Source organism: Falco biarmicus, chromosome 4 (assembly GCF_023638135.1).
Source record: "Falco biarmicus isolate bFalBia1 chromosome 4, bFalBia1.pri, whole genome shotgun sequence".
Classification (NCBI taxonomy): domain Eukaryota; kingdom Metazoa; phylum Chordata; class Aves; order Falconiformes; family Falconidae; genus Falco; species Falco biarmicus.
In genome coordinates, this window is record NC_079291.1 from 72224693 (window position 1) to 72252322 (window position 27630).

General features: G+C 38.1%; 1 protein-coding gene across 27 annotated transcripts in view; it reads right to left on the bottom strand.

Annotated features, from left to right (window-relative positions):
* The window catches only part of RBFOX1 (RNA binding fox-1 homolog 1), a 918501-nt gene that overhangs the window by 140287 nt on the left and 750584 nt on the right, over window positions 1-27630 (bottom strand). For all 27 annotated transcript variants that reach the window (XM_056338126.1, XM_056338151.1, XM_056338139.1 and 24 more), the window contains one exon: window positions 848-1090. In XM_056338126.1, the coding sequence (XP_056194101.1) occupies window positions 848-1090 (243 nt within the window). The remainder of the gene's footprint in view (window positions 1-847; window positions 1091-27630) is intronic.

A 27630-nucleotide genomic window follows, 5' to 3' on the forward strand; every position in this document is an offset into this window, starting at 1 on the left:
CAGCATGCTGTCTGTTCTGTGTTAGATCCTACACATGTAATACAGGTGGTTGATGGCTCAGAAATCTGCCAGATGCTGGCACTGGATATATTGGGTCCCAATCTAAAATAAAGACAGAAGCACTGTGTGAAATCTGTGACTTAAACTACAAGGTAGGGCCATCCAAGGCATCTCTTGCATAATTCATGACACTTCAGAACTCCATGTATAAATCAAATAGAAGGGAACTTTATCATTTCTGCTCTGTTGAGCACAGATCCACAGACAACTTTGGTAATGGCTGCACAAACAAGCTCTCTGGAAAATACAGCATTACAGACATGCTCTTCACAATCGTCATTCACACAGTTCTGCAAGTAATTGTAGTATAGTGTCATTCAATGAACACTTCTATGAAAAACTACTCATAAGTGGCAAAAATACAGATGCCATTAAAAATAATAATATGAGTCTGGTTTGGGGTGGGTTGTTTTTTTATTTGGGTAGGGTTTTTTCCCCAAATAACTGCTTACAACCACTCTTTTGCAATGTTTTTCCATGTTGGACTTAGTCAAACTTTATTATATGACTCGTGGTCTTGTTATTAATCACTTTGTCTAATACTGAAGCAAACTACAGATTCTACAAAGCTCCCACACTTAACTAAGAGGCTCCAAAAGCAGCAAAATTATATTCCTCAAGTTCAACGGTAAACTTTGACAGACTTTCAACCCTGAAACAGTGAGCAATCCTAGCACAAACAAAGAGCAAAACTATTCAGTGTAACATAAGGATAAATGTTATCAATAAAGACACATGTAACTTCTTGAACCACACTGCTTTAGAAATATCTGTAACCTTGACTTACTGTGGCTGTGCCGGAGACAGTTTGTGCATTTGTGTCAGCTGCACTCTGTTCAGAGTGTGTCTGGGCAGGAGGGTACATGTTTAACGTGTGCTCTGGAACAGTGGTTTGGCCTGTGTAGTCTGGAGCTGGATGAGGATGTGGGGCTGTGTATTCTGCAGGGATACCGTTCTGAGGTGGAGCAAACTGGGCTGAGGCATAAGGCTGTGCCATTGTGTCAGGAGGTGCTGTAGCTTCCTGATTACCCTGTAGAATTAAAGGAAAAAAGAGGAAGAAGAAATGTGGTGTGAGATAAAATAAGCCATGATCCTGCACATGTAACGCAGAAAGCGATGATAAGAATTCTGCTAAGATTGCTGGCCCAAAAAGGGCACAACAGCTGTTTCTTGAGGAGAAAATTTCTTATCTGAATTAAATCCACTGTGCCAACCCTATTAAATCTTACTATAATTAGACAAACAAATCTGCTGTTCTATGGATAATGGTAGACTATTCTTTAACTGGGAAAGGTCAGCGAAATCTACCTGAACTAATGCCTCAACCCAGACAATGAGGAGGAAAAAAGCTCGGTTTGTTCCCAAGGCTGCTGAGCGTGACTGCCAATCCAGAGCTCTGATAAGGTAAGCCCATGGCCAGCGATCCACTCTGACCTGCCCTCCACAGAACACAATACTGCAACCTACACACAGCACGGTAACCATACACTGAAAATATTTTATGAAACAACGCTCTACGAGATATCCAGAAATACTCCGAGGTACACCGTATTGAGCAACTGCACGAAACAAATGCGAAAAAAATAATGAGATCCACTCAAAATCATAAGCATTTGAATCTAAAAATACATCAAGATCTTCACATAAAAGAAAAATTCTATGCTGTAGGCTGTCAAAAGAAATAGATTTAAGAGCTTTCGAGGCTTTAAATTTGAAGACAACAGTATTTTATTTCCATATTACAATAAGCCTATACAATTAAACACAAATGCCCTCATCTCTTCATAAACAGATCCATCTTTCTCTTTGATATAATGAAGGATAGTTGAGCATGTTAATTTAGCAGAGACGTCTGACTAAATGCTCTGCTCATACCAAACAGTAATTATTCTAGGGGAGGAAATGTACAGAACAAGCCTTCAGAACCTACATAAAAGTTGTCCAAAACATAACGCTGCAGATGAAACAGCATTAGAGGCCATTAATACAGAGACTATCCCAAACTCAGATGAACTGATTTACAGGATAAAATTATCCCTCTAGGTATCAAGTAATGTAAAAAATTAATATTTGAGTAAAATTCCAATTAGTCTTCTAAATACTCTGCCATTCTCCCACCAAAACATGTACAAATAACTGCACAGGACTAATGTAGGGATTTTGCTTATTTGTACACATCAGTCCCTGTCTTCCAAATATCAGAACAGGCTGCATGAATAAAAGACATTGTTTTGCATTTTGTACTTCAGGACATTTCCAGCCCATTTCAACGAATTATGACATAATTATTAATGACATCATTTCTCTGACCTGAACTGGTCCTAAACTCAAGAGCTTTTAAGAATTTGCAAAACCACAGCACAGAAATAAGTTTTGGTGCATGGCAGGCTGAGAAGGGAAAATTAAATTTTCCTTTGTAAAAGGTACTCATTGTGCCCCCCAAAATTAAAAGTTTATATCAGCAATAAAACCCTCCCTAATTTTAATCCCATTCTTGCATCTGTTTTAGTGTATGGCCTTGGACAAGTAGTTTACATTGCTTCATTCGACCATCTTTAAAAAATGAGAACAGTGACAAATACGTACTTCACAGGGTTAAGTCAGCAGGTTTCATTTGCATATATCTACAATCATTCCAAGGTTAATGCTGCACTGATACTGGCTCTGCTTAAATTTCAGTGGAGGTTAAAAAGTCTTGTAAATGTATACTTATACCCTCTCATATTAAAATGGCAAGGTCCCTTTCTTATTTCTTTTACCTAATACTTTCACTATTAAAAAAAAAAATAAAATAAACCCTAGATTCAGTAAAACCCAGCAATGATTGGATTACACCAACGTCATTTATGAAATTTTAAAGAATTATTTTTAAAAACTTGGGGGGCAGGCAGGCCACCTTAAATTTTTAATCAAATATTTTAGGAGGGACTTCAGCAAGTGGTAAGAATGAACAACAGCAAATCAAACTTCTGCCTGTACAAGCATTTTCACTGTGCTGGCTTTGAAAAACAGTAGCTGGTTACTACTGGTCCTTAAGCTATTCCTTCATGTCAGATGCTAAACATGGCATTAGAGTCAGCAGCTGTTAAAAGAGAACAATAATGGCAACAAAGGGACCAAGGGCTAATGTCCAGGTGCATTTGATCTAAAGGTTTTTATACCACCTCCAGCCCTAAACCAGATGTTACTGAGACCCCCACTGTTTCTCATTAACCTTGACAGCAGTTCCATGAGACCCTAATTAATATTCAAAGCATTTACACTTAGTGCTAATTACAGCTAATATTTAATTAAGAGGGTTGAACTTTCATATTATTTTTACCAGCAACTGCAAACAACTCACTTTTTAGATTTATCATAAAATGGCAAACTGCACTGGCAATTCCAGAACCTTCACATTGCTGAGACCCTTCCACCTCTTTCATTAGGCTTGTTAAGCTGAGATCTGGATCACTCATTTATAACCGAGACCCCATTAATATGTAAACAACGAAGGGTTAGGGGGTTGCCTGTTTTGGGGTTTTTTTTCATTATTTTATAAATATATATATAAACATTCTACATACATATTTTTCAGGGATTTACAGCTTTACAGTTAAACAAGCAACCGCCCCCATACTTAGGGCACTGGCACACAAGATTATCAGTCCAGGAACTGCATATTCATTAAGTTGTTTGGGGGGGGGGGGGGGGGGGGGGGCGGGGAGAGGGGTGGAAACACTAGAGAAATTACACTTGCACGCTCTACTGTAGGCCATAAGTTTAAAATAACACTGACAATAAATCGGAGTTGTTTGATTCTTAAAACCACTGTCTACTGTAGCCTTTCCTAGCCTTTAAAATTAAAGTGAATTTATGATTCACAATTAATTCTATAGACACAGTATTACAATGAAGTATAAAAGCATGGATGTATAAACATGCTCTTTACTACTTACAGGGGTATCAAGCCAGTAGCTTATTATTTAGAATATGGAATTATATTAAGAACAATGTAGTGTTGACTGACACACATTTGTATATATATGCAGTTGATGAAAACCCCAGACTACAGAGACAGATATATTTGAGCAGACTTCAGAGAACCAAAAATTCTTTAAATATAATCACCAAAAATGTCCCTTTATTGTGCTCCTTACAAGACAATGAAGTAAAATGAATAAAGGAAATAACAGACCTAGTGCATTAAGCTGAAAATATGAAATGGCCCTAAAAAGCAACAGGAAATATTGATCCTAAATTAGCCTATGAAGTTAGGTATCAGAGTAATCTCAAAACTGCGGATGACAGCACACAGACATCACTTAATACAACCTAGGCATGAGAGGCTAAACAGAAGTTGTCCCTTCAGATTCAGTTCCAAGTATCTTTAAGATTAAATGACCCCTTAATGCTCACTTTGTGCATGGTTTTTAATAAAGTAGTTGTTGGCAACAGAAAGAAGAACAAAGAATGGCAGACAGTCAGGCTCTGCTAAATGTTCTGGCTCGAGTTTTAATGAAAACCACATTTCAACTGAAAAATATGCTTTACGTGGCAGTGTATAAAATAAAAATTATTGCTTTCTGGTTAAATGTTGAACTCTAAAGAACAAAAAAAGAAAGCATTCTGATGATGTAGGTAAGTGAAGTCACTTCTATTCCATATGTATTGCTCTATTTGAAGAAAAGCTTAGAATTTAAAATGCTCCTGGTATCTCAGATCTCAACATGCCTTTTCAGCATCTTCTGCTCTGAAAGGATTTCATAATTAAGAAATGCATGAAAAGCGTCAAAACATAATAAAGCAAGCTTGTTATGTTTGTACACAAAAGAGAGCACAGAAAACATTACTTATGCAGTGTTCCTTTTTAAAAACACATTTGCAGCATAAAAATGTATTCAATGAAAACCTTTCTGCTTGCCTGCATTTTAAAGTCTAACTAACAGTTTATTGTTTGTTTTACTCTATTTTCTGTTTGGTGCATTTTGTTTCTTTGGCAAGAGATATTTCACATTTGGAGAAAGCCTCTCATACTGTAGTTAAATGAGCCAAACTGCATCGTATCCTTAGGGCACGGAAACAAAGAAGAAAAATGCAACATTACTCCCTAAACCTGCTGGTTACACAAACAGCTCAGTTAGATATATCAAGCACAGCAGAGATACATAACCGCCGCCGTAGTTTGCCCTCCTTCAGACTTAAGCAACAAAGCACGTATTAGGAGTCTTGCATGCAGTGGTGCAGCTGGTTATAAGAAATGCCCTGGCTGAACTAAAATCAAGAGTTTCAAGTGAAAATAAAAGTGAAAATACCTGCTGTACCATCCTGCTCCCTTTATTCTCCATAAACTTAGCAGCTGCTCTAGTCCCAGGCCATACAGCATCTGCCCAAAGCAAGCATCAATTATGGATGAGGGCGTGTGAGCAATGTAATGTGTGCATGAGTGTGGATGATAGGGGTGTTGAAGGAGGGGGAGCTAATGCAAGGCTTACTGACCTCCCTCTCAACATCTGACTGCTCCCAAAACCTAATCCAGATGGGACTCTTTCAGTTTGCAGGGCCTCGCCCCATCAATCACAGCAGGCCACTCCTCTGTCTCCTGCTACTAGTTATAGAGTGCACCACTGAGCAGATGATTACACACAGAAGAAGAAAAAACACAGCTTGACTACATTAATAGCTGTTTAAAAAACATTAGAAATGCTACTATGCAAGTTGCCGGAAGCAGAACGTTTTTGTTTTAAAATTAAGACGGCTGTATTCAAAGTTTCAAAACCCACTAAACTTCCAGCGCTCTGGCTTTGTGATAGCATGGTGTACAGGACCATGTGTGCATTTCTGTGTGATTAATTCCTCCTTCATGTGGTAGAGTTAATACCAGTAAGACTGTTATTTTAAAGTTGCTGAACTCCACAACTTCATCAATACTGAACTAGCCTGTTTTAGATTAAATGTACTTTATCCTTCCATACAAATGAAATACTGTTTCCTTTTTTGTTTCATTTCATGACATCCCTCTTCCTTAGCTAGGGAAATATTTCAGAAATGCTTCCAAGGTTTAGTTCTGTGAGGCACTTGAAGCAACTTAAAGCTTCACTATTAAAGGAACTTTCCCAGATGCTCTGAAGGTAGTTTAAAATTATTAAACTTCTAATTAAGTCACATAATAAAGAAAAAACAAACAACCCAACCAAAAAAACCCCCACAACCCATCCCAAACACCAGCCTAAAAAGATACAGACAGCCCCAAAGATTACACGTTTGTTGTCACTGTCGTGGACTGCAGACACAAGAATTCAGAAACAGGGCAGACCTGTGGTGTAGGAATTACTCTAACAAATGTTCAGGTTCCAAGGGATGGGCAGAACAGCAGATAAACAGCCATCAATTCATCATTAAATTTATATTCCAACTGAAATATATTGGATTTCTTGTAAGTGGCAGTGTAATTCTTCCAGATTTGTTGCTGGCACTCCCCAATTAATGATAATAAGGGCAGCCACTTCAAATTTTTCAGAAGGAATCAGACATCCGATCACGCTGGACAGATAATCACAAGTGACTGACTCTGCGAGCTTTCTCTGTTGTAGCTTAATTATCTGACCAGGCCACTTGACTCAGATCATTTGCTTCTGCAATCATACAAAATGAATTCTCCAGCCATCTCTCTTTTTTGGAAGGTTCAGCACAAAGCCAAATTCAGATTTCATTTAAAAAACAAATCTCATTCCAAAACAAGTGTATCCTCAAAACAAGAAAGGTAATGCACAATATTTTTTTTTTCAGAAAGCAAAAGGGAAAAAGATAATAGTAAGTGGGCAAAAGAAAATGTCTTTACTACCTTAGCAAGAAAGTACTATCCCTTTACTCCTATTACAGAGAAGTATTAACTTTTGGTCCTCTTCACATATAACATACTGTATTTGAGTGAAAGTCATTGCTGTTGCTACTGCTACACATACATTTGAAAAGGAAATGCACATTTTGTGTCAGTGCCTGAAGTATGGAACAAACTAATGAAACACCACAACACCTAACCCTAGGAAACTTATATCCATTTACTCACATTTAACAGAAGGCAGCAAACAACAAAAACTAAGTCCTAGTCTGAATTTCTGCCTGCATTCAAGACCACATAGTATTATAGATGTGTAGATACATACAAAGAAGCATTCCCCTCTGACACCTTCATTCTTTCCAACTGTCTCTGCCGAAACTTTCCACAACTTTTATGACGCTGTGATTTATTACAATAGCTTTCCTTGTCCTACATTCCTACATGACAATTCTTTCTCTTGCTATTGCAAATGGCCCAAGTGGACATGACTGTCACCCTATTTGTTTTGTTTCCATGTTAACACCTAAATCTTCCTTTTATTTTTTTTTTTTTTTTTAACTTAGGTTTCCTGCCTGTCCTTTCTCCAGTGCTAACTTTTAGGTATTTTATACAGGTCTTTTCAACTGCAACTCAATCTTCTATTCCACCAGTCAGTATTTTCCTTTTTTAAATACATAGTAAGATTTTTACAACCCATTTTGAAAACATGAGTCTCCAAAATTACCTGAAGACCCACATAGCAAGAGAATCTGGAGCATTCAGCAGGTGTATCTACAATTCATTTTCACAGTGAGAATTGATTTTTAAAACATTTTAAAAGGAAGGTATAAAAGGAGCTTGTCCTTTCCCACAAGTCAATATAGGAAAGTACACCTAATCTTATTTTACACCTTTACTGGAGCATGCTGAAGAAGACGATGCAGCATCCTTGTACCCAAATAGAAGAAAAAAAGAAAAAAAGGATTGGATTGTCAACATACAAGGGGCGTAAAAAGCTGCCTGGAGTGCTGGCCTTTAAAGAGTCAATATTTAGAAGTCTAACTGTCAGTCAGCTGTTAGCGTCAGCCCTTGGGCATCAAGGCCAGGTCCAAAACTGTTGAACATCTTCATAAGAGACTTTTATGAAGTGTCGGAATGCAAGTTCACCCATGACAGCAAATACGGGGAGCAGCTATGGGGGTCTTCAGAAGCTAAAGGAATGGGCTGACAACAACCTGATCAAAGCCCTGCTCTTGGGCCAGAACCACCCCTTGCATCCGTACAGGCTGTGGACCAAGTGCTGAGGGAGCAGCTCTGCGGGAAAGGGTCTGTGAGAGTCCTGGTGACCAGTAAGTTCGGTACGAATTGGCGCTCTGCATTTGAGGCAATAAAGGCTACCGGCACAGAGGGCTGCATTAGCAACAGGGTGGTCAGAGAGCTGAGGAAAGAGATCATTCCTCTCCGCACAGCGCTTGTGAGACAGCACCTGGAACACTGCCGGTCCGGAGTCCCCCAGGACAGAAGGTGTATTTGCAACGGGAGACACAGGAGAGGCTGAGGGAGCAGGTTTAGCATAGCCTGAAGAAGAGGGCACTACCAGACAACTTAATTGCATCTTCTCCAACTGAATGGTTACAGAGACAGAACCAGACTTTTTTTCAGAGGAACAGAGTGAAATTACAAGAAGCAACAGTCAAAAGTTTCAGAAAGCTAAATTCCAGTTGGATATAAAGACTAAAATAATGAATATGAGGGAGGTTAGGCACAGGAACACGCTGCAGAGAAGCTGTGGCATCTTGGAGACTTTTGAAACACAACTGGACAAGCCCCTGAGCAACCTGAACTGTGTTGTTATCCCTGATTAAAAAAGGATGCTGGGATTAGATGGCAACTGAAGTACCCTTCCAACCTGAATTACCGTATGATTCCATGTGGTTTCCACAGCAGCAGAATACCTTCAAGATGGATTTCATACTTTTATTCTATTTGTTGACTCTCTGCATAAGGTTTCACTGACAAGAAAGAAACTAGCTGCAACTTCTAGGCTTCTTTCTTTCCTCAAGAAACAGTATCTCAGTTATTTGAGATGGATTTAGAATGCTTTCTTAGAAAAATATATTTACATTTTTTTAATCCACAGCCAGAGAAGTATGAAAGTGGCAATCACTATAGTGCATGCAAGACAAGAACAGTTTCACAAACAATGCAAATTAATGTTGTGAACTGTGACATGTCTTAACTTTCTGCCAAATGTCGCTGTTTTTATCGTATATAGAGGAACACTGCCTTGACAACCACATCCCCATAGAAAAGAGTATTTTTCTCTACAATCTGCATCATCTCTAAAACAATAACTACTACAGGCATGTAAGCTTTCTAATTTTATCTGCAATTTTTGTACTGAAATAAAATCTTATTCTATTTGATATATTAATATCTTGAAAATCACTGCCACCTCCTAGAGCTGAACGGTAATAAAGCTAATAGGTCCATTTTCTATTTTTTTCAGTATCTGAGAAAGCGGTTCAAAAAGCCAATATTTGGTGGGGGTTTTACTGTAATACTGATTGAAGAGATGGGATTTTTAAAACTGGATCAGTTCCCAAGCAATTGTGACAAGAGAAGTGAGAGGTTAATGCACTGAAGAAACAATCAATGCCAGTTGGAGAAAGAGGACAAAGTAGAAGGCATATATTATGCTATATTGACATAGATTTTGTCCTGAGAAATCATTTCTTGCTAATCTTCAGTCTTCAGTTTGCAAGAATGAAGGCAACCTAGACCAACTGGTAAATTACAAGCCTTTACAGGAGATGGTAAAAGCAGCTATCTGTTCTTGTAATCTAGTTAACACAGATCTCAGAGCTACCACAGCTGATGATGTGCACAAGAGGAAAGAAACATGCACTGCAACCACAGAGCCTACATGTCTACAAAGCAGGAACCACTGGTCTTTCTTTTATAGCTACAGACAAAAATATTCATAGCTAAAGCAGTAAAAGCAGCAGAGACCTGTTGGCAAGGCTATTTTACCAGGATGTATTAGTGCTTCCCAGAAGCCAGATATACTAGCCCAGGTGACAAACCGTGCATACATAGCAAAAGTATGTCTGGTCTTGACACAACCCTCCATCGCACTTTGTAAGTCTTTCTTCTAGCCTCTGCTGAGACTATTCCTACCTTGTAACTTACACACAAGCATAAGTGTTTCCAGAATTTGAGTCAAAAAACTTCCCTAAATGCCACCTTATTGGTCAAGGACTGAATATTCCAAAAGACTAGAGTCTGCAGAGGAGAACTGAACAGCAACCAAATCCAGTTGCACGCATACAGTATTCAACAGTTAGATAATTTCTAGAAATGAGAAAAATTCTTGTAACATAGCTAAAATGATTCATTTAAGATTTGTTGTAAGAAGGTTTCAGCATCTCAATTGCAATTTATTCCAGAAAAACCAACTGAATTTCTCAGGAGACTCTGATTGGATACAGCTGGCTTTTTAGTGTCTAAATCGGATGATTTAATCTAGCTAAGGTTTATAGTTGCCCAAAGTTATTCCTAATTTACAGATGCTACCTCATCCAGAGTATATTAAATAAACTGCTTTTTCAGGCAGTTTCCTTATGGACATAGCACAAAATATAACGATGTATTTGCCAGCTCCATCAGGCACAGAAAGCGATGAACCTACAGTCACGTGCAGACATGTTTGAAGGCCGTTTGTTCTGAGGAAACTATATCATAGTTTCATGTGTACCTAAATCAGCTATTTTTCACGTACAAACAAATGATTTCATATTAAAAACAATACTAGGCAGAATGAGTGATGCATGTCACAAGTATTACACAGAGAACCCAGAGGACAGACCTGTACACAGGCGCAGTGCTGTCACCGCTCCGCCTAGCAGGCTTTTGTCTGCTTCACAAAAGCGCCAGTGAAGTTACGGCATCAAAAAGCCACTTACCCCTGGTACTCCATTTGTAGTAAACCAAGGCTACACACAGGGACAGAGCAAGCAATGTCACGCCAGAAGACTGAAGGGCAGCAGCAGTTATTTGAGTACAAGCTGGCATGCCATCCCTTTGAACGGAACACTTTGAATGACCTCTTTTAACCGGGGACAAAATCTTTCACTGATGAGCGGTGATTTAGCAGCGGAAAAGAAAGAGGACATTTCTCTTCATAACCCCTTGTGCTGAATCCCTTTCTAAGGCAGTCCCACAATAACCACAGCTTATCCATTACATGTGAAAAAGGTCCAAGTTTCAATACCACAAATGGGAGGATCATTACTTGACTCTACCAAAATAAAATAAGGACCACAGTCAGCTAGAAAGGGAAATGAGAATGCAATGCCGTAAACTGTCTTAAGCAGCAAAGTGACTGCAGGTCCTACCGCCTCCACTATTTGTTTGCAAACACCACAGTAAAGAGGGCTGCTTCATGAGCCAGTTGGCTTGAACTAGCCAGGCTGGGCAATAATGATTACTGTAACGCTGGCCCAAGTGAACTAATGGGAGTTACTTTGCTTAAATCAGGTAAATTTAAGAGTTCAATTTATGTGGTAAGCTCCACAAAAACAATGACCTGACTGAGTTCAGGAATTTCAAGGAAGACCAAGAAGATATGCAGCAGTGTTAGAAACCCAGGCTTCTGGAAAAGAGCCTTCAGCTTACCCAGGGAATTGTTAGGAATCCCTGAAGTGCACTCATGAGAGGAAACTGTCCAAGGTAGCAGCCTGACTGATTTAGCCCTTGATTAAAAAGAAGTTCAGCGTGTAGGAACGAAGCATCCATTAAGAAGGAAGCTGAAGGCCCACATGGCTAAGCAGAAAGTTGCTTAAAGAAGATGGACAAAGAATGGGAGCATACCAGCAATGGAATCAAGGCTTGGCAACAAAAAAGGAGCATAGAAATATTGCTCAGGTACTCGAGGACAAAATCTGGAAGGTTTTTTGTCCAAACTGGCTGGAACTAAGACTAGTGAGGACATTAAAGGTGACAAAAAAGGATTCCACATACCAGGTCTGCTTGCTGCAGAAGAAGGTTCAAGGAAAATGTTGACGCAGGGAGGAGACAGCCTTGTGATGAAAAAGTCCTCATAATGAAATATTTCATGTCTTTTTTGTTTAACATAAAGTTTGCTCGTAAATCATTGCACCCCAAACCTGGACAGCATGGGTAGCAAAGGGGAGGGTCAATGAATAATGGAGATGCAATGGGTTGGAGACTACATAGTGAAGCTAGATGTATTTACGTATTTGAAGCCTTAAGGCATTCAAGAGAAGGCATGGAAGGAGTGAATCACTGTGATCATGGGCCAATGCCTATTAAATTATGAAAAATTACACTGATAGGGAAGTCCCAGATGACTCAAAAAGCTAACATTACTCCTGTCTTTTTTAAAAAAAAGGCAAGGATGATTCAAGGAACTGCTGATCACTCGGCCTGATCCAGGCCCTGGAAAGATCACGGAGTACATCCTTTTGGCATCAATTTCCAAGCACATGAAGGAGACATAATTTGAAACGGTCAGCATGGATGTTTCAGGTGAAAACAGGCTGAAAAACCAGCCTGGTTGCCTTCAAAAAAACAAAAACAAATGGCTACAAGGACAAAGTTAACGTGCACCAGATACAATCTCTAACTTGACGTCAGTAAAGCTTTTAATGCTGTCTCCCATCACATTCCTCGTTGAGAACTGAGAAGGAAGAGCTGGACTGTCAGATGGGTTGAAAATTGGCTGGACTGTCAGGCTCGAAGATCAAGGGCTTAACATTTGGTTCCTGACCAGGTGTAAGCTGAATACTTTAAAGTCAGTAAAGGGTCTCATATTGTGATTTTGTTGAACAAAGAGTACATCCTCAACAAATTTGTAGATAACACTAATCTATGGAGCCTCAGTCTGGGGACGTCTTGATAAACACAAGGACTGGGGAAGAAAAATCCTACGTAGCTCAACATGGAAAAGTGCAAAGTTCTGCTCCCTGAGCATCATGGAATAAGTTTGAGGGAATGAAGTTCACTGCACATTCACTGAACCCCTTTTCAGTTTTAGTCTATATATTAAAAAGGTATTAAAAACACAGACATATAATCTACATCAAATACTAAGTGTCTTCTTATTTGCCCTTGAAGCAGACTGCTTACAGACTATAAATCTTTTGAATTGCAAATGAAATTCTATTACTTCCTTTTTTCCCCCATAAAAACCCAAACAACCCCCCCCCCAAACAACAACAACAAAAAGCCACAAAAACCAAATAACTCATCTGTGTATTGCTTATGGAGATCCCATGCAATAACATCCAAATGTATGTGGAAATTGCACATATTCTGCATTATACCTGTAACTTTTCAGCAGACAGAATTTTTGGGTTTAGATATCTGACATCAATATTTTGAACAAATGTGGCAGAATATGAATATTAATATATCCACAAATTATACTTATCAGTTCCAAGAGACAACAACTGTGATTTTCACACCCATAAACTTTTGATTAAAACGAAGTCATTTCTATAAAGTTGAATATAGGTTTATAGGTAAGAAATCCATCATTCTGCTGTTTCACTTATTTAAATTTTCAGGAAAAATAAAACATAAATGGTCTAGAAAGTAACTATTCTACCATTGCTTTCAGACAATGTCCTTTTCCCATCATTTTGTTTACTTTTAAAATTTCCATAATTTTGTTATCTGTGATGGACCATGACCTGAGCTGCAATGACCAACTAACAGAGCAATGCCATCTTATTTAATACCAGTTAAAGCAGCATTCATGTTTTGGCACTGAAATGAAATGCTGGAACGTGACCTCTGATGCTCTTTACTTCTGAGATTAAAATTACTATCAAAATATCATTGGACACAAGGAACAGACAGATTGGCTACTACCTCAGCTACCTTTGCTGTTCTTGTTTATCACTGAGATCATTGGTGTACTTCAGTTAATGTTTATGTTAAGATGCTGTTATAACATTAACAAGTAACTGTGTACTCCAATGTTTGTCGTTAGCAAACTAAGCCACAATATGGAAGAGAGGTATAGCTCTTCTCACCCACCAGATAAAAATGGTGATAATTTTTGTTTATGTAATGCAAAATATATTTCTGAACAGGGCTGAACGTCACAACTGGCTGAAAAGAAACAAAAATCTATTAATGGAGTACTACAATGAACCTGCAGCTATGAAGAAAATAAAATCCTTTAATGGTTCCTATAGCATTGGAAAGACTTCCACTGGCTATAATGATTGGTAAGTTTTATGTTGTTAAATTTGTAAAAAGCTTCTGTTACCATGGAAGGAACAGCCAATTTGTCTTTGTATTTTAATCTCCCCATCTGTAGGACAGGGACTAAAACTGCTCTCAAATCTCCAGAACTATATTGCTTCTCCCTGCACATCATCTTTGGAGATACTTTTTTTTTTTTTTTTTTGTAGCCCCTCTTCACAAGACTAAACATATACATAGGGTAGCAAATCTTGCTGTAAAGCTAGCCTCTGCCATATGCCATAGGTGCTTAACCCTGGTAAACTTGAAAACCGTTGCTTTGAACAATACATTATTTTAAATAATATAGATTGTGGGACTGGGTACAAATGCTCTTTCTCAGTTTACGGTTTTATTTTGTGCCTGTGTGTGTAAGAAAGGGAGGGCTGGTGGAAAGAAAGGTATTTCCAAAACTGAAACAGCATTGAGAAAAACTGTAGCATATTTATACCAGAAGCATACGGCTAATTTACAGCAACCACATCCAACAGCATTTGTGTTTATACAGTGCAGCAGCATGTGTAACAGCCACAGCATCCAAACTCTAGAATTAGTGAAAATAAGCATCTACAGAACTATTTTGGGAAAGAAGAGTTATACCCTGAAAACAGCTTTTAATCCATGTGAAGTGAATGGGCTGTCTTTTATACCAAAATACTAGATTAAATAAGATACTAAAAATTATTGAAACAGTTCAGTATTTGCTGAGTGTGCACCTAGTGAGGTGGAGAATAGAGCAAATGTGTTAGCATTCTAGCTGCAAAAGAAATTCAGATTAGATATTGCTAAACAGAAATTGATAGCTAGTAGGTATTCAATCAGAAAAGTGGTTTTCCTTTTAAATATTACAGTCACATAGTACAGTACATCACTTGTGTCAAGTTAAATTTAATCATATCAGCATACTTAAAGGAAAAAACCTGAGTAACTACTCATATAACCATGGCAAGAGGGATTATATGAGACTTTATGAAGCCTTTCCCTTTTATTTAATATTCTGATATCTGTATAAAACAATTTTGATATATATATTATACCCTCAAACTAATCTATTCCATTGTCTTTTTAATGCACACCCAGTATGCCTGAACTCATAGCTACAGTATGCGAACTGTCAATTATTTATGTTCCTCTGAAGTCTGCCTATGTAAAAGGAGAGACATTTCCCTTGAAGCAGCAATAGGTACAATGAGTGTTGCTAATTGTCTTAAGAGTAAAGGAACATCATCTGCTTTCTGCTAGTTAAGAGCACATTTAAAAAAGAACAATAATTTATGAGCTGACCAATACCTACCGATTTTTGTCAGACTTGGTAGAATCAGCTATGTGAAGGCCTATGCTTCAGGAAAGGTGTTTGAGCAATGCAACACAAACTTGATAGGCTTTTACTGAAATGTGCTTTTTCTACCTATGTTTAATGGCTTATCTGAACAACAATGAAAAATGATCACTATATAATCCATCAGAAATAAACCAGTTTTCAGCTGCCAGAGACTAAATATAACAAAACTGTAGAAACATGGATTTTTATTCTGGGAGAGTAACCAAAACTGTTAAGGGGCATTTATGTAAAGTATGCACTTTTGCAGGCTCAGTCCACCACAGAAGACATGAAGACTGTATGAATAGAATTCAGGCTCCAAAACAGGTACATAAAAGGCAGAAGTCTACCTATACAAATGTAGTGAGTTTATTTTGCCAAGCCTCTTAGTGAATTCTCCTCTCTTCTCATTCAGGCCCTGATATAATTTTCCCTATCTTTTAAACCTCCTGCTGACTCCGCCAATCTTCTTCATAGCCTCCTTTATTACTTCCTCTGTATCCTCTTTGGACACCTACCTGAAAAATCTGATTCTCCCATTTAATATTTATTGCAACGACTGAGTGTACAGCAGATGCAAAATGCTATCTGATTGGCATGGTGACACAGTAACGTGGCTTAAGTATGAACATGAAAAACATGGATGACCTTCATATATACACCTTAACTCATGCAAACATCTCACAGAATTGTGAACTACTCTGAACAGAAATTGGAGGCTATAGACCAGTACAATGTAGAGAATTTTTTTTTTGTCTGCTCTCTTTTATTCCAGATGCCATTGTAGCCCATCTACCCAGGATTTGGAGGATGAAAAGATGTTTTGGAACTTGATGCAACTTTAGCTAGTCTTAATGATGTGGTAAGTGTATTAACCACCTCGTATAGATAACCAAAAAGGGTTCGCTGCTCATCAGTTGACCTCACATGGTAACAAAAATGTTCAATGTTTAGAATGGATTCTTAATTCATACAACTATTATTATTTCCACTGCCTACAGTTCTAAAGAATAGTAAAAAAAAAAAACCCCACTAACAAACAAACGACAACAAAAAAAACAACAGAAAAAAACCCCACCAAACCAAAAAAACAACATGGTGAGCTAATTTCAGTTTAAAAATGGTGAAAAAGTAGATTAAAATCCTCCAGTAAAGAGATCTGCAGTGACTAATAGCATCAATTAAGAAAGGCAATGCACACCAAATTCAATTTTAGTGTCATACACACATATATGTGTTCATGGTATCAAATTAAGAACCAAATTCAATGGGGAGTTATGAAGCGTAGTAAATTGATCTGAAAATGTTTGCTAATAAGGATTACAAAATAAATTTCTCAAACTATTATTTTAACTTCATCTTAGTAACACAGATTGAACACCGGTTAAATAACTTGAACTCAAGACCTCTCACACACTTCAGATGCAAACAAATTATGATATAAAATATTTCCAATTAAACAGAGAATACGTCATTAATTCAAAGAATATAAGCAGTACACATTGTAAAAGTCTCTATTGCTCTATGCAGAAAAGTGTCAGTGAGGGTGAAGACACCATGAACTTACACCCTGATTTCTGTGTGTCTTGGGCTTTAACAATTTCATACATTTTGCTTTCATTTCTTACATACATCAACCAGAAATTGAAAAGGTGTTTGCTACTAGAATTTGTTGGCTAACAATTCACATTCTGCCAGTCTGAAAGTGCAACACCATTGCACCTTTTCACTTAATAACTAAAAATAAATAAATTAGCAAGCTACTACAAACCCTGTCCCACAGAGCCCAGCATAACGGTGGTTCCAGCTGCCCTTTGCTGGCTCACCCAGAGGACTGTAAGCCTCCAGCTAGGGAGCTTCTTAAACCACCACCATAATTTCTGCAATGATCTCTCTGGGTATTCCTTCCATTTAAAGCAGGCTTCTGGAAAAACAAGCAAGGTAAGGAATGATGATGCAGGAATGCCCCTTGACCAGTAATAAGGAAAATATGCAATAACTATTCTTTTTGCAAGAACCGTTCATTTTGCCAGTTTATTTTCAAATGTGAGCTGAGACAACTACATTTGGAAAAAGTCTAGACTTGTGAACTCAGTAAAACAAACGCCCTTGCTAGCTTAAAAACTGACATTCACTCACATGAGAAAGACTGTAAAAGAAGAAACTCTTGACCTGAGAGATCAGTGGTGACTGGGAAATGGAAAACTGCGTAAAATCTCAACCGAAGGGAGAGTAACCATTTAGGTTATACAAGTGCACACATAAGATTGTTCGCTATTTTACACTGACTTAAAATATTTCTTCCCCTCTGTTTTGGTTTAATAATACTTTGATCTAAACCCAAAAAGGCTGTCAGAGCATTCTATTCACTAAAGGGACAGGAGAAATGGTACGCAGAAAGCGGCAGCGAGGCCAGTTCATCCCTGGAGTGACAGTGGCAACGGGTAAGACAGCCTAGAAGGTACAGACAGTGTTTTAAAGATTTGCACGCCTGCACTACATTGGATAATCCAATTGACAGGGTAAGGAATTAGTTTTAAATTTGGTTTCAGACAATGCGTATCAGCTGTGAAAAATAAAAGGTACCTGGCTATGGAAGTTAGGAGTGTTTAACTCCACTCTTCATGCTATGGCCTCTAGACCCCCCACTCAAAGCTGGGTTGGTTACACTATCAGACCCAGGGGCATTAAACCCTGATCCAGATATTTTTTTTAAATTTCCAAGGATAGAGACTGTGCAAACTCTCCAGACAACCTGTTCCCATGTTAAACTGTCCTCAGGGGAAAAATTTTTCCTCATGAAAAACCTCATAGAAGTTCCCAGTTGGAACCTGTTCCAGTTTCTGTGCATTGCCTTTTATCCTCTCACCACGACCCTCTGAAGAGACTACCCCAACCTCTCGATAACCTCCCTGTGGGCACTGAATGGCTGCCACCGCATCACCCTGCAGCCTGCTCTGGCTGAACATGTGCAGGTCCCTCAGCCTATTACCATATGGCACATGCTACAGCACATGAACATCTTGGGGGCTCTCTGCTGAACCTACTTCAGTTGATCAACATCTTTCTCGTATTGGAGAGCCCCAAACTGAGCCAAATGTCTTGGACGTGATTTCACAATTACCAGGTAAACAAAGATAATCACTTCCCTCCATTTTCTGGCTATGCTCCTGTTTATACAGCCCAGGACAGTGTTGGCTTCTGCTGGGGCTGGAGGAAATACACTGTACTAATCTGCCTACACTAATCCATAGAAATTCACTGTTGGAAATTCTTATAGTACATGGAGACCTGTTCAGATGTGAGCAGGTCGGATCTGCTTGCAGGAAAGCCAGTTTTGAGGGGTGAAGTGGTGACGACTCTACAGCTTTCTGTGCAAGCAGACCGACAGCGTAAGAAGCTTGGATAGTCCCACCACAAACCTCTCGGTCCCCGACAAGAAAACAGCTCTGCCATTACAGAAGTTTCAAGCTGGAGCCAGAATTTCTGTAATAAGGAAAGGATGCATTTTTTTAAGAGTCCTGGCCAGTTTATTTTGCCTCTAAGATTCAAAGAAAGCTCTATAGCCTTTCCTCATAGCAGCCACTACCCGACATGATTATTGTAACACAATAACTGAGATAAATAGAAGGTGGGAAAGGTAGGACAGATAGTGGGTGGGGGAATGCATATCTTCAAGGTAAAAGTAGACAGAAGCACTAGCATTTATATGGGGAGGCACATCAGCCACCATAAACCAGTTATTTAATACATTGCTTAAGAGCTAAGAGAGCTCTTCACCCTACCTCTACGCCATTTAACACATTAGCTTGCACTAATGGTGAGCTCTCATCCAGAAATACACAGCACCTCTGCCTGTGGGTATTACCACATGATGCAAATGAAGTTGTAAAGAGAAATCAACTCATCAATCACAATCACAAGGGGACACTGAGCAATGCAAAAGGATTAGCATTTCGTCCTGCTCAGGTCTTTCCTATCACCACTCTACTTTAATTAAATACCACCTCAAGTGCTTTATTACCATTAGAAATCTCAGTGTTGAAGGCTAGCATTCTGGAATCTAAGTGCTGAAGCTAATTAGAAATGAGAAAAAGAAAAATGTTCATTAAAATTAAAATTTGTGGGATTCCCCTAACAGAAATGATCTACACTGTGGAATAAAGATTTGCCTTTCTGTGGATTTAGAATAACATGTTAAATAGCTTTCATTAAGGTGAAACCTCTTCCTTTGAACTACATGCCTGCCATTGTCTTTCATAAGTAAAGCAAGATTTAGCTGTATCTATCAAACCATTGTTTGAATTTAAAAGATTCTTGGCTTATGGTTAGCTGATAAAGCCTTAATTCCTACTCTTTAACATTTGATACACTCATTTAAATTTTTTCAGACTTGGCACAGTCAAGGACTTTTTTGCCTTACTTCCCTGGATATACATAAGCCAGTCATTACTATTTATGAAGGCGATGATAGAAAACATTAAACAGTCAAAGAAATATAAATCTTAGATTCTAACACAGAGAGTCCAACAGCAGGATTAAAAACAAAACAAAACAAAAACCTGAAGCAAATACAAAGACATTTGCAATTTAAAGCAATACAATATAGCTGAAAAGCAGTTTTCTCTTCCACTTGACTGCCGAGTGACCTGACTCAGGATTTTATGGCTTTCCCAGGAACAAGCTGATGATATCAGTAATATCCAAAACGTAGCTGTGAAATCACGCTGTCATGAGCAAAAGTGAGGAGCAGACATAACTGATTCAAGTGATAAATATTTTTCTAATTTTTCACTATGTTCAAATGGAAATATAATTTTGCGTTTTGGTCAGCACATTTATTGGATAAATTTATCTTTTAAGGAAGACCTGAGTAAGGCCTATACATTGCTGACATCCCACCCAACTAACCAGGGTGATCTTGTTCAATTTTGTGTATCAGACTTAATTTTTAATGTCCAAGTTAGGTGATTTCCCAACAGAAATAATACAATTATTTACAATAAAAAAGACCTATAGTAGTTTAAATAGTATATATTCATATATTGTTATTTGAATAATGTCCAAAAAGATCAACTTAAATTTAGCCTAAATTTATTTCAGTATTAATTAAAAGCTTAACACTAGAGAAAATACTATTACTCTTAATTCCAAAGGAAACAGATGGCTTTAAACATTTACTTATTTCAACTTATGGAAACAGATCACTGAACTACGAAGAACCAAGGAACAAACTTTCAGTCATCTTTTAATACATTTTGACTTACAAGAACAAAATATAAGAATAGAACACACAAAGAGTCCAGCTTCTAATATGACTGGTTTAGTTTAAATTGTAAAGGAACAAGGAAGGTTTTAAAAATATTTGTTTGAGCTACAGTATTAGATTTTGTTCATAACACTGATTTAGCTTTTGGGTTTTACATGTACAATTTTTACAGAAAAGATAAAATTGTGATACATTCACCTACCACCTTAAAACCTCAAAGACTAGAAATTGCCCCATATCCAGCTCTCTTGCCATGAACGTGCACATGGGAGCTCCCGGAGCTTCCTCTGAAACAAAGCTGCTTTCAAAACAGGACACAAACCGCTTTCACAAAGGGATCAACTGACCAAGGTTTTTGTCAAAAGACAGCGAAAGAATGTGCTGGGCAGGTAGCACGGAGGCATGCAAGAGCCATGCTGGTCATTTCTGGGGCTGCCCAACATGGTGCAGCTCGCTCTTCTAATGCGGCAAAGCAAATGAAAACTCTACTAAGCTGCAAATTAAAGAACAGTCAACCCATGAGTTTTACTACTTTTCTACTCCGGTGAAAAGCATCATCTCCAACAACATAACCGTAGCTGGTGCTTTGGAAAAGTATTATGAGCAACTGATTCTTACCCAGCTCTTAACATTGCAGTTTTCTTCAGTCAAGGATGTAGAGAGTTGCCTGCTAAGTCTGTGTCAGTTTATTATTGACTTAATCAGTAGCTTAAGTGAATTAAACTCGTTTATTTTCCACCTCAATCAGCCTGCAACTTTCTAAAACTGTAGCAAAACTTTGCCATTTTTGCTTCATTTCTTCCTATAAGCTTACATAACAATATATTTTAAAGGTGCCCCTGCATTATCCTCAGCTGGTGGGAAGATTTATACTTTCTTCAGAATATTTTTTAGGACTCCATTTGTTAAAAGAAAAAAAGGCTGCTTAGGCGTTTCATGATTTCTGTGCAGAACATTCACTCTGTGGGAGTGCCTCATTTGCATAGCGGCATGTGGGCAGGATTTGGACAAGCACACTGAAGGATATGACAATCAAAAACAGATATGTGGGAAATCTCTTTTAAATGTAAAAAGACCTCACCCAGGTTTCACTGACTTAGGTAAACATTATTTCTAAGGGAGAAATGAACATAAACACCTCATGAGTTAAAAACTGGCTTCAAGTGCTGCAATTTCTGTTGCGTACCAAACTACTCCCAAGAATAATTTCTTATTCTGTCCTAGGTTTAGCACAGCAAAAATCAATGAGAAATGGAATTTTGATCAATGTTAAAAATTTGCATGTGATTTTTCCAGATAATGACATGCAGAACAAGTTATAACCGATTTCTGCCACTGACATTCTGTCAATTTAATAATAGATTCCTCTTTTGATGTAACTTGACTGCCATTAGCATTCCAAATATAGTGTACTGTTTTGTTAGTTTCTCTACAGAAGAGAAAACTGAAGTAAAAATATAAAATAGATGACAACCTGGGCTGGTTTCTTGTGCACAGTGCTTGTCTTTAATCCATCCCTCACTGGAAATGTGTAAATCCAGTTCCTCACCAGACTGGGAGAGAGCAAACTCCTGTTTGCACCACACTGAGATTCCTAGCCTGCAAAAAACTCCTCTGCAGCAGCCAACATGAAATCTTGATTTTTCAAGCAACAGATGTTTCGAAGCGCTGCCTGAAACTGCCCTCTTCCTTTCAAACTGAGCTGACCAAAGTGACTCATGCACTTGGCGAGAAAATTAGACACTGTTACCACTTTTGAAAAAATTGGTAAAGGAGGCTCTGGGTCTGTCTTTGTGTGGTGTAATCGTCCACGAACTACAGTGATTATAGGGAGATCCTCCCTGTTTTCATAAACTCACCGTCTGGTCCAATCTACCTTTACGTATTTTATGCAGAACTGCTTTTTTCCGCTGGATAGCAGCGCCGAAGGGCAGGACTCTGATTATGCCAAGAGCCAATGTGTTAAGCACCTTCTGCTGCCCCTCTGGGTACACTGGTGTCCAACAAGGCAGGGACAGCTGCTTTGACTCCACATCACCTATAGATTCTATTTGATGTTAGTACAGTGTGCACAAACAACTTGTCTTAGGCTTCTTTAGGAAGCAAAGGCACTGAAGGTTCCCCGATCAGTATCCTCAGGTCCTTCTATCCTAAATTTAGCAAACCGTACCACAGAGTCTAAAAAAGCTGCTACCATTTAATCCCCATCAATTTTTTTTAATTAACAACAGGAGTTGGTGTACTGCCTGTATTTCTTCTGTGTTAGCCTAACTCAGACAATACAGACTTGCACAACTCCAAAAGGAAAGCATGGATAAGGGGATTTATATCTCTCTCTTTTCTTTTTACACATGGAACACATAAAAAGGATTTCCCCTGGAAAAGGATTAATTCTGCTTGCACAGCTAACATGTTGACCACTTCTGGAAGCCAGTTCTGACTCAGACAATGACCCTTCAAGGATCCCAGCTTACGATAGCACCGTATAACGACAAGAATCTCACCTTGTATATAAAAGATCCTTCATAACAAGGATACCCTTTGTGGAAAGGAGCACACACTAAGCAACCCCCTTCACCCACCCTGCTCTTATTTCAGAGCAAACACTGACCATATAAACTGAGACAGAATAATTAAATCAGTTCATTTAAATCCATATTATGTTAACAACTTGTGAAGCTCCATTCCTGGGAACATGAGCCGCAGCTTTTCCATAATTCTATGCAATATTTATTGCAAATTTTTTTTTTTTTTACAAAGTTTTTATTTCAGACACAGGTGCAAATCCTATGCCATCCTAAAATATAAAAAATTGTTTCCTTTTCCTAATTATTATATGCCAAGGTAACATTTACAGGTAACTGCATTCACAAACACTGGCAATGAAATAAATTGTAACCTACACGTGTCCTATGTTACTAGCCAGTTTCCTACAATCTGATAGTTTTCATACATATTGGGTATGCCACTATTACCTAAAAGATGCATCAATCCAATTTAATTTTAAATAAAGGGACATTAACCGGTTGTTATTTAAAGCTACCATGTTCTAAAAATAACTCACAATGGAAAAAGCAGGAGACAGAAATATGTCAGATGTTACAAACTGCTGTGATAAACAATGGTCACCTCAACTACACGTGTGTCGTAGGACACTCATGCAATGTCTTGCATTAATGTTGGAAAGACAAGTGTTGAAAGTGGGAAAAAAATCTCCAAATGTTTGAAGTAGTGGCCAACCTATTTCTTATTATTACTACCTCACAAAAAAATTCAGGCCAGGTAAAACTAAAAATAAATAATACCAGAAAACAATAACAAGAAAACAAACAAACAAACAAAACCCAAAGAAACAAACCAAACCCACTTTTCTACAAGGAAAAAACCCAACCACCCCAGCAGTGTGGTCAGATGCCGTTTTCCAGATTAACCTAGCGATGACGACGACCTTTTAGGCGTTTGCTCTCTGCTGTGCAATGCTAACATCAGTTCAAGACCAGTACAACTATGCGATTCTCTAAGTGCCAGAACACTCCCTCATAAGCTACTGTGAAAAAAATTCAAGATTACTTCCAACTTCTTCATTAGCAACTTAAACTAAGCCTTTGCCTTGAGGCAGATGAAGAACACTCACACATCTCCTTCTGCCAGCCCTGCTATAAATACAGACCGGTGCACTCCAGCCAACCTAAGTGTTTGCAGAGTGAGCCTGAGCTGCCTGTCCTGATCATTTAATTTTATTTCATTCCATGATCATTACCATCCAGGTTTATCAGAGAAGCCATTTAATTGCTCAGTCAAAGAGTGGATTTCAATTTACCGTTAAGTCAGTGGCATTAAGAAATACTACTGCCTAGTCCATGCAACAAAGTTAAAAAGATGCTCACTTCACAAATGAAAGAGATGGAGAAATCCAACATCAAATGATTCATCTGAAAAAAAAAAACCACATCAATGATACACAAAAGACATGTAAAAACAAAAGCAAAAGGTACCTCCTTGGCTTTTAATTCTAAAATAGGTTTGGGTAAAATAAAACATGAGTTTGTAAGAGGTACTGCATTTATCTGCTACAATTGCTCTAAAAAGCAGACATCTGTGAATTCTGTAACAGATTTAACAACATGACTGCAGTGTATCGTTAAAAATCAAACCTACTTTCCTTCTTATGCAAATGCAACATTAAAGGCTCCTTTCTCAAAGATACTCCCTACACACTAATATAGCCTGTACCTGGTGCTTCAGCTTAATACATACAGCAGAAAAGAAGGATACCGTGAAAGAGATAATTGTACTAGATCAAAACTAAAAGTTTAACCTGTATGCTTATTATAAATCCTTGAGTGGGAACTTGGCCTCTATTCAGGCTTGAAGTTTTGCCTTTAATACATCTGCTGTAAGAGCATCCACCAAAAAGGCTGTTTTTACTTCTTACATATGTGCCCAGAAGGCCCATATATACATTGTGAGAAACACAGCGATCACGCAGTCCTGTTGTTCCCAGCTTAATTACTATTGGGCCTATTAGTAATTTTTGGCACAGGTCTATGTTACACAACGCAGAAAGTAACAGCAAGTTTTCCTCAGAAAGCAAATAAGGAGTTAGTTAATGCTGCAAACTAATCTGCAGCTAAATGCAAATTCACTGAAGGTAAAAAACATTACAAATGACATTCAGGAAGACACAAATGATTCCCAAGAACTAAACATGTAACACGTCTGAGAGAAGCATCACAGTTTCCACACCCTGACTCACACAGCTTCAGATAAACCAGGAAGTGCCAAGAACAGGGGCTCCTCAAGAACGCCTCCTTCCAGAAAAGGGGAGGCTGTAGCTCTGCCTAGATGCTCCCAACAGAAGATCCTCATCTCCTGCTATGGAAAGGACGCAAGGGCAAGAACCATAAATAACGACAGATAACCAGAAATCCCCGTTGCTTGATTCAGTGCCTCTATAAATACTACACCACCAAATCGAAAAACAGTATCTGGTGAGGAACAATAAATAAACCACTGTTTCACAAAAGACAAAATCAACAGGGAAAGATGATGACATGTCATTACTTGTTGTAGTCAGCTCACTCAATTTAAATACAAAGTTTAAAAGTTTAAATTGTTTTTTTTCTTAAATTTGAAAGTATCACATCAGATCATCACTTCCCACTTCTGAACTATGAAAAGCAGGACAGAGAAGATATAACAAAACAAATTTAGAAAGGTCATCAATTCTTGATCTCTCTTTCAAGTATGCATGTGCTACTGATAAACAATGCCAGGCAGGAACAGGAGTAGCCAAGGAAATCTCCACTTCTAATTCCATTTTCTTAGCAAAACATAACTGTTTCTGTAATTGCATCAGTCCCAATACAGCAACTCTAATTTAAACTTATTTCTTAACAAACTATTCTGCAGTGCCTATATTTTACAGAACAAGCACTAAGCACTGAAGATATTTTGTGTATTTTTTCTACATTCTTTTTGCTAATGTAAATTTAAGAATGATCTTTTTAAACCTACAGAGTAAATTACTTTAATCCTGTGAACTCATGCAAAAAAAAAAAACAAACCCAAAACCAAACAATTAAAAAAAACCAAACCAAACCCAGAGAATGGATCTAACACTAATATTTTTTAATTAAAGCTGAACAAGGTGACAGATACTAATATTTATTTTGCACATAGTGTATGTGTGTTTCCAGTAGTATTTTATTTCCCTAATATTCAGTCACTATGAGAACCCCTTTTTTTGTGAATGATTTTGGCTGGCTGCCACAGATAGCACAGATTTAAACACGCAGGAAAAGATCCTCAGCTGGTCTGAATTCTCAAAACACTCCCTGCAACTCAGCTGGGAAAGTTCAGTATTCTGATGTTGCCAGAATACAGGTTTAACACTTTTAATATAGGAAAATAATACTGAGCTTTTAATAGCTAAAACCCCAAACAACAGATAAGCAATTAGCACACAAAGGCAAAAGGAAGGAAAGGCACAGCAACAAATAAATCTGCATGGTTTCATTGCTTTTTTTCAGAGAACTCTTGTGGTCTGGTCCATTTAGCACCTGCTAAGCCTAAAATGAATACACTCCTCTTAAAATATTGTCAGCAACTGAAGTACAGATTCATTTTCAACTCTGATCTCTTGCTGGTATAAACTGTGTTCGGAAAAGAAAGGTCGTCCTTCTGGTCCTGCTCTGTTTAATTCACATACACAAAAACCAGTAAGGATTGGTCTCAAGCAGAAGCCAAAAGAATTAAAACAAGCCCCTGCGAACTTGACTTGCATGTAACTGCTGCCATCTTAATAAGGTGAGAGCAGCTTTTAAATCCCAGGCAGATTCAGAAGCTGCAGCCCAGTCCCTGCCATATGGAGACAGCCTGGAATCTGTCAAGTTCACTTAGTGAATTTTATCTTTGGGGAGTCAGTCAGGCAAGCTGGATCAGAATAAACAGGATGCTGTTGAGATCTGGAGGCTAATGCTGGTACAGGCTGGACTACTGAACCAAAAAAAAAAAAAAACCCAAACAACAACAACAACCCCAAAACCCCCCTCAGTTTTAAATAAACATGTGGTGACTAAGAAAATTAACAATAATTAAAGCTGTATATGCACAAAAAACAACTGTGTGTGATTTTTACTGGGCTGTGAAAAACACTGTTCTTGGACTTCAGGAATTAGCCAGACTTTCCATTTCTTTCAATTATTCCTTGGATAGTAAGATACAACATTCAATGCTTTATATCACCTTTAAGTATCAATCATTTAAAATACCCTATTTAAATGATGTGCCTTTTTCATAGTTGTTCAAGGAAACACAACAGTAAAAGTGAGCAATGTCATGTTCACGTGATCTACATGCACGTCCAAGCTGCTGCTTCATGCTTCAATAGGAGATAAAAATCTG